Genomic DNA, 11,679 nt, shown 5'->3' with positions numbered 1-11,679 from the left:
GACGAAGCTCCGTCCAAGCATTATCGAACCTTTTAAGGTTGTGGCCAAGCGAGGCCTTGCGGATACGCTAAACCTTCCAAAACGGATGCGCACCCACCCGTTGTTTTATGTGGGCTTGCTTAAGCCGTACAGGGATCCGGCGCAAGTGAATGAGGAAGCGTTGGCGCCGTAGCGGCGCCCACAGGCGCTCGACCACCCAGAAGAAAGATCAGCAACTGGATTTAAGCACGGAGTTCAACGATCTCCATCTTACACGGCGCCAAGCGCTCCACCTTTGCATGAAGCGACGCATTCGTCTGCACAATGGCTAGGAGCCGCTCCGACTGAGCGCGATAGTCCTCAACGTGAGGCTGTCTGTGCACAAAGTGCTCTAAGCTCTCGAGGTCTTCCGCACAGCGGTATGTGAACTTGGCAAGATGCTGTCGGAGTGCCGATGACGACGGACTTTGTCCTGCAAAACTCGAAGAGCATCGCGATTCAGCGGACGGCGATCGTCCAAGTCGACATTGTCTGCCGCCGACTTTTCCCAATAAGAATGGTGGTACTTGGAACATCTTTGGGTCGACGTCGTCGCCAGTGTCAAACCCAGTATCTTGTGAAGTGGCTGAAATACCCCGACTTCGAGAACTCGTGGAAATTTGAAGTGCCACTTTGACAAGACTGCCCGGACGTTGTGGACGCTTATGATCAGATGGATCATGACGTTCCGCGTCGTCGTCCACCCTGCGCTTCTCGGCAATAGCGAGGGAAGCCGAATGGCTATATGTTGAACTCAAGCTATGACCCTGAGCTGCTGCGGTCGCAGACTCACTCGTGTTAGAGACAACAGAGCTCACGAGAGCGTAATGGATCAACCCATAAGTCGCAAGGCGACAATCCTACGGAAGCCGGCGACGCGCCTTGAGTTTGGCAAACTCAAACCGAAGCTGAAGTTTCACGTGCGCGTCCACCTCTTTGTTGCTTAGCTGTGAAATGTACAACAAGAAAAGTTTCCGGTGTCGCTGCACCCATCACTCAAAGAGGTCTTCATCTGCAGCGGTTTCGTCGGGGGAAAACACCACAGGAATCGTCCGCATCGCGGGTACAGGAGCACCTCCTCTTTAAGCACAAAGTCGAGTGCGGATCCACCGGGATTTCTTGAGGAACCAAGAAGCGAGCTCGGAGAGCTTTTTGTTCGTCAAGCTCAGCTTGTGTAGTGACCGGGGGTCCGATCACGAAGACCCCCAACGACCGAGTGATCGCAATCTTCGCTTCTGAACCGAAATCCGCCGAGCGGAAGCTGTATTCCACATGAGCGTCAAGGACCAACCGTGGATGCGCGCGCATGAGAGCCTCCCTGCAGACAGCATCCATCTGCTGCTTCTGAGCATCGTCGAGGTCATTGGTAATGACACCACTTCCCCTGGAAGTTGAGAGTTTAAGAAAAAGACACGACGTCCGCAAGGTTCGAGCAGGGCTCACGTCGCGCTGGGGCCCTTCACCCTCTTCTTCTTCCCATCCTGAAAAGAAGTATCCCACTCGTAGTCGTGTACCTCCAAATCCTCGACAGGTAATCCTTCGCCCGTGTGCGCGATCGGGAGCAGACATCGCGTCTGTGTTGTTGCTCGTGCAATCCTGTCGCTAAAAATGCGCTGCGTGGTACTCGATTACCGATAGCTAGGGTTGTGCTTCCACTAATCGCTTATGAATTGGAAAGTTATCTTATGATTTAACTCTCTTTTCTTATAATACAAAGCTTGAGCTCCGATAAAGCCGGTTGCGGGGCCATATAGTGTATATTTGACAGTAGCTGATCCATAGCTCTAAATGGTAATGATGCAAAAAGGTTCCCACTCGGGTAGTTGTTTTATATCAAGCGGCTCGGTAGTGATACCAGCTCCAAGTTCTCGACGGTTGTCATTATGGTTCTTAGCGCTATTTTGGTTTGAGCGTTGGTAATGGTGGATTTGATCTCCCCTTAACGATGTCTTGTTACTCGCAGCGCAGAATGGAAATTAGCTACCAGAACCCCAACCAGCTCCTAATCACTAACGCATGTTCTTGAACCTTGTAAACTTGATCTTCTAGAAGGTTCCATTTCAATTTGCAAGTTGCCATTGTGCACCGTACACAAATCTGTGACGTGGCGTCACAACACCTCAACATCTTTAATCTATCTGAAAACCTTGTTTGTACCTTTTAGCTTGATGCGATCAAGAGACAGTCTTTTATCCATCAGGATTAATAACACTTTTGTTTCGAGCACCTTCCTGCTGAATATCCTTCGCTTAAACTTTCAATATATAAGATGCTTTAGGTAGATAGCAAATTTATTTCTTACTCGATTGTGATACCATAGCATCACCTGGCTATTCAACTTTGAACAAATCAGAAGGGCTTCTTCAATATCACATGTATCATTAATATCTTCTTACTCATGGAAAGAAAAGTATTTCATCTTGTTCTTAATAGCTGGGTCGCTTGACTCATACTTTAATTTTTATACTTGCGCTTGTATCTTCCAAATTCACCAAAAGCTACTATTTCCATCATCTCGACAATCATAGCCTTAGCCTTATTTACATCACCTTTTGTCAGGCATTCGATGCAGCTTCGATCAAGGGATGTGAGAGCTGGCCTTGAAAAAGCAGCAAGTCTAGGTGGCCTTCAAACCATGAGAAAGGTACCACTTAAGGAGTATAGACAAGTATCCTTTTCACCAAAATAGCTACTAACCAACTCTTTGCTAGGCTGTGCATGCGCGTCTTATTGTAATCAAACATGCTAATGCCACTTTCGTCGGCACAATCGATTAGTACATTCTTGGAAATGGGGTCAAATCGCTGAAGTAGTTTGTAGATGCTGTGTTGCACGAATATTGCATTCAGGGAAGCCAAATATTTATCGGCGTTGATGTCGTCGATGATACCTTCATAAGCTTCAACAGTAGTCAATCGACCGTATGACATCTTAATAACAAGAGCCCAAAGATACAGAGTGTTAGCATCGAATCCGATTTTTTTTCATTATACCTTACAATCGCGAATATTGGTTTCAGCACGCTTAGCGTAGCGATTAAAGATGAAAGATAGACCTACAGGGATGTTAGCTTCATTTTAGCGTCGATATCCTTTTTCTTCCAACCAAAACAATATACATGACTATACAAGTTGAAATCAACAAATTATGATCAAGATTTCCCGAGGGACATATTTTTACGCGTGGAGTTGCATCTCACATAGCTGGTCAAGATGTTGCCGTCAATGTAGCCAAGCGTAGTGTTGATATGGTCAGCGAAAACAGGTGTCAACAGTCAGCTGGCGGTAGCATACACCACATAGAGAGTATTATTCTGCAGCATTGTATTATAGTATACCAATTTTTTGCTTTGCCTTGGTATCCTATTTTTTTGCCCTCACATACGCCTAACCGGAATTTAAAATGCATTAACCGGCTTCTCACCCGGATATTGGAGTTTATTGAAGCGAGTAATCGATTTCATCTCGATGCACTCCCACACGTACTTTACTCGTTCGTAGTTATCCATGATGACATTTGTTCCTCAGAGCTTGCTGTCAAAAGATCTCTTAAGCGGGATGGTAGTCTGATTTAGTACAATAAATGCAGTCATGTACTCGTCAGGATAAAGAACCTTACCAAGACCACAGACACATCTAATTTTGTCAAAGCATTTAAAGACACCGAGATATCTTGCAAGATATTTAACTTGGCGGGTATCAGCTGGTACATAGCTTTAAAATCAAGCATTTTTATGCTCGACTTTCGATGACAGTTTAAATGTTGTCGGCGCCAATAATAGCAAACAATCTTTCTTCTTAGTATCATATCGACCAGAATTGAAATCGAATAAAGGTACCTGATCGGGCTGCTGTTTTAGTTCTACAAAGTCAGGCCTTTGCTTACCACATCCAAGACTGCAGTTAGAGTCGAAGAAGCTTTTCTTGATCATCTCAACCCTCGACAGCAGACATCTTGTAAGGCTTAACAATATCGACTACTTATATTTCCATATCTGTCAGACCGTGTAAGCTGACGATTTTTGTAGAAATGTGATGTACTTATTGGCATTGTACTAATGGATCTTCACGGATGCATCACCGATATATTGAAACATATGGGCAAGTAGCATCTTCGGATCATCATTTACAAAATAACGCACCTCCTCGACAAAACTATCAGCTATATAGATACCACAGGCACGGAAATGTTTTCGTTCGCGAAGATAGTATTCTTCTCTGTCGAGTTGTAGTAGACTTAAGGATGGCATCAAAGTCGTGAACAATGACGTGATTTATGTACTAGTTAGCATTCTTGATTGATTACGTCGTAATAATTTATCGTATCGCGCTCTGAGCCGGTTTGTAGATAAATGGCTTAGCTAGAAAGCTTTTGATATTCAGAATCTCGCACTAAATCTGTTTTTGGTATCTAACCTGTTCAATCAGCAGCTCGGCTCACCAATTGGAGAATTCCAAGCGCTGCAGCTATCGCTGACGAAGCCATTTTACACTTGGAAAATTGATGCTTAGCCTGAAGCATATCGATGTTTTTGATGTGAAGAGTATGATACACGAAGGATAAAATATCCATTGCTTTATAATTCTTGTCCGATCTACGCATGTATTCTACAATTCCCAAAACAACATCCATTCTATATACGTAAATACCAAGTTGGAAGCAGTTTCGGCCTCATTGAACTTTGGCAGATTAATCAACTTGAAACACTTCAATACACTTAACCAATTTTTTTAGTTCCCTGGCACGAACAGTAGCTATTGAATGCCTCTTTCACCTGAGCCAGAATTCTTCAAGAATTCTTTTCTTAGGGCTCTGGATTGTAAGCCATCTATAAAGTGAAGACACACTTGTTGTTAGTATTAACAAGGTTGTTGTTCACATGCTTGTTTTAAAATCTTGGATGCAGTGATCGCCTTTAGCTTGTACCCGGAGCTGGAATAGTTCAATTTGATAGCCATTTCCATTAAACGATTTTTCGACTTCATCTTCTTCTGAAAATCGACCTTGCTGTGGATAGCGATAGAGTTAATGAATATGTGAGTATCAGCGAGATTTTGGGTAGAATGTCGTCAGGATTAGTCGTGCGTACAAGTTCAAACCCGACAACAATATTTACCTTAACCAAAATCATTTAAGTGAAAGAATGTTCTCAAGCTTGTTGTAGAGATCAGAAGGCTTAACACCCTTTCACAAATGAGTTTTCATGTGATTACTACTGTAAAAACGATATTTCCAATTAGCCATGTAGTCGAGCGACATGTATTTCTCGAAGGCTTAATCGAATTATTGTCATACTGCTTGGCTAATAATATCTTGTTGATTAGACGCGAAACAGGTTGAGCTTCCCCTTTAGTCTATCAAATGTTAGCTCTTGCTCACCGGTCACAAGATACAATAGATTTACACCTTGGCAACCAGCACTGTTACCCTGAATCTTAATCGACTGAGTTACATCGCGCTATGTCAGGCAACTATTATCAGCGATAAGCATGGGGTGTGACGGAGTGCTGTCATTTACACTCTGTCAGGCATTAAAGTGTCAGATGCATATTCTATATGTATCCACAATGTGATTGGCTAAAATTAAATTCTAGTAATATGCTAATTTTGTTTACGCCGTCACACTGAGACATTGAGAAGGTCTCATTGTCTGAAAATCGAGAATGTTCTCGAAGCTTGATTACGGGACGCCAGAGAATCAATTCAACGTTGCTACGTGGAAGTGAATAAGAAAATCATTGGTAGATAGCCAAATCAGAAGATAGGAAGCAATTTGTTTAAATCACACTTCTCAATTTACCAAACAACCCTCAGTGGTCAATCAACTGGCCACGCCTTGGTTCTTCACTTCGCCGGTCCACGTCTCGGCACGGCTTCTTCTCAACGCCTCATCACGTTACTGTGTCATATAGTAGCACTCGTCGCGTCAAGCTTCGGTTCAAGTAGGGCACTCGTGGTGGCATAGCCAGAAGCGAGTTGTCCTGTGGTTATTGGTGCCAGCCGCATAGTCGGGGAAGCACTAGATCGCAAAGGGTATAACCTCAGCACGAACTGTTACGTTTAGTGGATAGTTGGTGTGGTTGCGCACTAGTGTGGTACACACAATCGGAACTCCTTCTGTTGGCCTACGGTTTAACGCTTTCACGTTTTACGTGGATCCTTGTCCCGCTTCAGAAATCACGGAGCGAACGTCTGATTAGATACTCACTTGGTTGTGCTTGATCTACATCCGTTGCTACTGTAACTGTTTCAGTGTGCTTGTTTATGTGTAAGCGAAAGAATCGCCAACCCGAAGATCCGTTTGTAAACAACACAGAGTCATTGACTGATCGAGACAAACAGCTTGATCAGCTTCGTCTAGACTTGTGGTTAACAACGGTCAAGCAACTTAAGCTCGTCCGCCTGATCCGAAACGAAATCCCGATTCTAAGGACGCAGCCGCCCGGAACGTCATCCACGACTTCAGCGAATTGCTTAAAAAGCGTATTGAGCAAACCCAAGAAATTCTTGAAGGATCCTTCGATCACTCAATCCACGTAGACAAGAGACGTAGATTGTAGGAAAGAACTTTAATCGGAACTCTTTTCGCTTCCTTTAACTTCGGTTTAGGGTTCTGGTATCTTTAGAGACTTGCGCTGAGAAGTCCAGTTTGTAGTGGCCCAAAGAAGGAGTTGTGCAGCTGAGCGCCCGTCACCGAACCCTCGTCCTCGTCAACAGAGCCGTGTAAGAGCTCCGAGCGACATTGAAGATACCCAACCTACGATGCGAACAAGTACAAGATCGCAAGCGTCAAGTGTAAGGGACAGTGCTGATGCACAGGCTGAGTCGGCCCCCTCTGCTACGGATGCTGCTCAAGAAGCGGCTGGACCTGAAACCATGTCCATGCAGCAACTGCTAGTATACCTAACACAGCAGCAACAGCAGTATCAAGCTCAGATGCAAGCGCAAATGCAAGCCCAAATGCAACAAGCCAATGTGAGATTCGAATATCTAGTTGCGTCCAGGGGTGAGCAGAAGAAGAAGGATCCGCCTATGTATGAAGGCAAATATGGCGAAGATATTGAGTTCTGGATCTTCGCCACCGAGCAGTACTACGCAAACAGACGCAAGTTGATGAAGGCGGAATCGTCCGATTTTGTGACGATGATCTCCAGCAACTTGGGCAAATCAGTGCTGAATTGGTATCGAGCGTTCATCGCTGAGTGTGAGGGTACAAACGTACAGCCCACATGGTCGCTCTTAAAAGGAAGGCTTCGCACTCGTTTCAGACCGAAGGGCTTCGAATACGATCTTCGTGAAAGAATGTTTCGTCTCAGGCAGAATGAGACCATCCATCATTACGTCCCCAAGTTTAAAGACTTGCTATCACAGACTGAGTTGTCTATCAGCGAGTTGGAGAAGCGTTTCTTCCTTCAGAACGGTTTAAGAGAAGAGACAGCAATGAAGATCAAGGAAGAGAGTCCTTCGACACTACAAGATGCCATTGAGATTGCGTCGAATTTTGAGTTTGCGCGCTACTCGGGAAAACCCCCAAGCGCTCCTGCGAAGGGTTCGCAAGGATCGTCAGGCTCGGGGCATCGTGTGCCTAAATCGACGCAGCAGAATACAAAGCGCTCCGACAATAAGAAAGGCAAGAGCGATGATTGGAAGAAGACAGCTACGTGCAGAAATTGTGGCATGATTGGTCACATTTCTCCAGATTGTACTCAGCCAAAACGTACTGATGCGAATCGGTACATGCAGGGCGCAGTGTATGCGATCCTAGAGGCTGAAGCTCGAGCATTCAAGACGGAAGACCAAGAGAGGCCCGTCACGATATTCATTGACAACGGCGGTAGCCTAAATGGCATAACTGAGGAGTTGGTGAAGAAGCTTAAGTTGGATGTCACTGAAGGTGACATGATGCAAGTTGATCTCGGTTAAGATCAAGTTGTGCATCGTCCACGTCGGACTGTAGAGATGTCGCTGCAGTTGCCAGGGTTTCCCTTAATAGCGGGAACATTCCAAGTCGTGCCCGTTCCTGAAGGAAAGGACGTCACTTTGGGCATGATGCGGCTGCGGGAGCAGAACCCTGATATCGACTGGAGTACTGGACAGATAGCACCTCGCATCAACACGGAGAACACGCAGACTATGAATTTGAAACTGCCGAAGACACATCCAACCCGTTGGGTGGCAGGAAAACGCCGCACAAGAATTGCGCAGAGTCGCGAGATCTTCAATTACTATCGGCAGCATGGCCACAACGGCCAGTTTGGGCGAACGAAGATGACTTCGTCCAAGCAGTTCCAGCAGATGTTGCGTAAGGACAAGGATATTGAGGCAGTATTTGTCATTAATCCGCATGATTCGAAGAAGGCTGAACGCTTCAAGAGTCAAGGATGGGATGCTCTCAAGGATAATTCGGCGTATGAGACGTTACTGAAGTATGCGGATACGATTTTCCGTACGGAACTTCCGAATGAGACACCGCCAGTACGGGAAGGAATTGAGCACGAGATTTTGCTCAAACCCGGTACTAAACCGATTTCGGTTAAACAATGGCGCCAAAGTCCTGATCAGAGAAAAACGATTCAGGAATGGACCAAAGAGATGGTTCAGGCTGGCATCATTCGACCAAGTACGTCAGCATTTTGTGCACCGACTTTCTGTGTGAAGAAACCAGTCGGATGGCGTATTGTGCACGATTATCGTATATTGAATTTGGCGACGATTTTACCAGCTATCCCAATGCCTCGCAAGGAAGATACCTTTGATGCGATGGCCGGTAGCTATTGGTATTCGTGCATGGACTTGCTCTGGGGATATTACCAAGTCAAGTTACGAGAAGCAGATATACCATTTACTGCTTTCTCGACCCCAGAAGGTCTTTTTGAATATCTCGTCACACCCATGGGACTGAGTGAAAGTCCAGGAACCTTTAATCGTTTGTTACAGAAGTTTTCAGGGATTTGAGTGACGTGGCGCGGATTTACTTCGATGATATCTACTTATTCACGAAGGGTGAAGATGTGAATGACCACATTGCCGCGCTGGACAGAGTATTGAAACGATGTGAAGAACAGAAACTTTACATCAAACTGTCCAAATGCCAATTTTGTGTGGATGAGATTCCATGCTAAGGCGACTTTGTCGGACGCAACGGCGTTCGAATGGACACAGATAAGGTGAAGATTATCGCCGAGTGGCCAGTCCCGAAGACTAAGAAGCAAATGGAAAGCTTTTTAGGGACAACTGTCTACGTTTCGAGATTCTGCAAAGATTTTGCGCAGTTCGCAAGTCCTTGCAGGAATGTATCAAGGGAAAACGTTCTCGAGATGCTATCGAACTCGATGAGAACCAACTACGCTGTTTTGACGAGCTGAAGAAGCGCTTATCATCACCTCCGGTTCTCAGCCTTCCTGATTTCTTCAAACCTTTCGGTATTCGAATGGACGCCTCAAACTTCGCAATTGGGGGAGTCTTATTTCAAAAGGAGGGAGAGTTAGAACATCCAATAGCCTTTACGGGCAGAAAAATGAAACCAGCAGAGCTGAACTACCTAGTTCGCGAACAGGAACTACTCGCTATTATGCAGGCGTTGAAGCGATGGCGCGTGTATCTTCTCGACAAGCCATTCCTGGTGGAAACAGATCACAAGAGTATTGAGATGATCCTCACGCAGAAGACGACGAATCGACGCATTGCGCGGTGGTTTAACGAACTCGCTGAGTTTCAGCCTCTTTTCAAGTGGATTTCAGGAGAGACGAATGTAGTCGCAGATGCGTTGTCGAGAAATCCTGAGTTCGAGCATAAGGCTGCACAAGTGAGCCTGAAGGAACTTCTTGATACAGCTCAAAACCGTGAAATTGTGGCAACCATGGTCGAGAACAATATGACCGTGGCACAGTCCGCAGTAAAGATGTATTCGTGGAACAAGGACTTGCAGGGAATTGTCAAGAAGCTAAAGCTAGGAGAAAAGGTTCCGCATTACTCACTAGATCATGGCGTGCTGTACTGTCAGACGCGTGAAGATGACAGTCCTAGACTGTATATTCCAGATGACGAAGATCTGAAGAATCGAGTCATTTGTGAGAACCACGATGCAGTCACGGCTGGCCACCCAGTGTATTACAAGACCTATGTCGCAGTACTTAAGAAGTACTACTGGCCGAAGATGATGAAGTATATCCAGCGCTATGTGAACACTTGTGAAATGTGTCAGCGCAACAAGGCGAGGCAGGCGAAGATCCCAGGATTGCTTCAACCGCTGGAGATACCACGGGGTAGATGGGTCGACATTTCGATGGATTTCGTTGTGTCTCTACCTCCCAGCAAGGATGACTGTGATGCCATCATGGTCATCGTGGATCGATTGACCAAGCGTGCAAAGTTTATTGCAACGCAGACGACAGACAGCGCAGAGGATATTGCGAATGTTTTCATGAAGAGTTATGTAAAAGATCATGGCCTTCCGAAAACAATTTTGTCTGATCGTGACTCCAAATTTACGTCCAAGTTTTGGCAGGCAGTTATCACTGCTATGGGAACGCAGCATATCCTTTCATCGGCATTCAGACCACAGACGGATGGACAAACGGAACGTACAAACCGTTTTATCGGAGATTATCTCCGAGGAGTCATCAACCCAGCCCAAAATGATTGGGATGAGTTTCTTCATTGGGCAGAGTTCGCGTATAATCGACGCGTGCATGCTACGATTGGTATGTCACCGTTTGAAGCGGATCTTGGGTATATTCCATACATGCCCGACGATGTAGTGTCAGATCCAGAGTTCAAGAAGTTGGAGAAAGCAGCAAGAGAGTTCTTACTCCGACAAGAAGCCTTCCTCAAGGTCGCGCAAGACCGTATGAGTGAAGCACAGGAGCGCATGAAGCATTATTACGACAAGAACAGATTTGTCCAAGACTTCAAGATTGGCGACATGGTGCTACTAGACGGAAAGAATTTGGATATCCGTCACAAGGGGTACGCACAGTCGAAGAAGTTAGCTCCGAGGTTCATTGGACCTTTTCTGGTCCAGAAGAAGGTATCTCGAGACTCGTATGAGTTGGGATTATCGAAGAACCTGAAGTTGCATCCAGTTTTCCATACTTCACTGTTGAAAACGTACCGCAAAGATCCAAAGCGCAGGCAGCAGGTGAACAAGGTTGTGTTAGCCGACGGAACTGAAGGGCAACTGATCGAAGCCGTGATCAACCACCGCAAGTACAAGGGCAAACCGCAGTACAAGATTTGGTGGCTAGGCGAGACCAAGAAAGAGGCCACGCGGGAACCTGTTGAGAATCAAAAACAAATCCCTGGTCTCATTGACCTCTATTGGAAGTCCAAGAAGAGAGAGAACCCTTTTTAGGGGAGGCTCTTTCTCGAAGGGAGGTCGTGTGACGGAGTGCTGTCATTTACACTCTGTCAGGTATTGAAGTGCCAGATGCATATTCTATATGTATCTACAATGTGATTGGCTAAAATTAAATTCTAGTAATATGCTTATTTTGTTTATGTTGTCACACTGAGACATTGAGAAGGTCTCATTGGCTGAAAATCGAGAATGTTCTCGAAGCTTGATTACGGGACGCCAGAGAATCAAGTCAACATTGCTACGCGGAAGTTTATAAGAAAATCATTGGTAGATAGCCAAATCAGAAGATAGGAAACAATTTG

At 45.5% G+C, this 11,679-nt stretch overlaps 2 protein-coding genes across 2 annotated transcripts; both read left to right on the top strand.

Moving 5' to 3' along the window:
* Window positions 1-6,780: 6,780 nt before the first annotated feature.
* On the top strand, window positions 6,781-8,973 carry PHALS_12005 (FOG: Transposon-encoded proteins with TYA, reverse transcriptase, integrase domains in various combinations; the record flags this gene model as incomplete). Its single annotated transcript, XM_024727462.1, has 2 exons — window positions 6,781-7,936; window positions 8,012-8,973. 2 exons carry the CDS (start codon window positions 6,781-6,783, stop codon window positions 8,971-8,973), a joined length of 2,118 nt encoding a protein of 705 aa, XP_024578037.1.
* Window positions 8,974-9,448: 475 nt separating this feature from the next.
* PHALS_12004 (retrotransposon nucleocapsid protein) lies at window positions 9,449-11,371 on the top strand (the record flags this gene model as incomplete). The annotated part of the gene is made up of 1 exon (XM_024727461.1): window positions 9,449-11,371. One exon carries the CDS (start codon window positions 9,449-9,451, stop codon window positions 11,369-11,371), a length of 1,923 nt encoding a protein of 640 aa, XP_024578036.1.
* Between the last annotated feature and the right edge of the window lie 308 nt (window positions 11,372-11,679).

The sequence above is a fragment of the Plasmopara halstedii genome, assembly GCF_900000015.1.
Source record: "Plasmopara halstedii genome assembly, contig: Scaffold_586, whole genome shotgun sequence".
Lineage (NCBI taxonomy): Eukaryota > Oomycota > Peronosporomycetes > Peronosporales > Peronosporaceae > Plasmopara > Plasmopara halstedii.
This window is presented reverse-complemented; position numbering and strand designations above follow the sequence as displayed.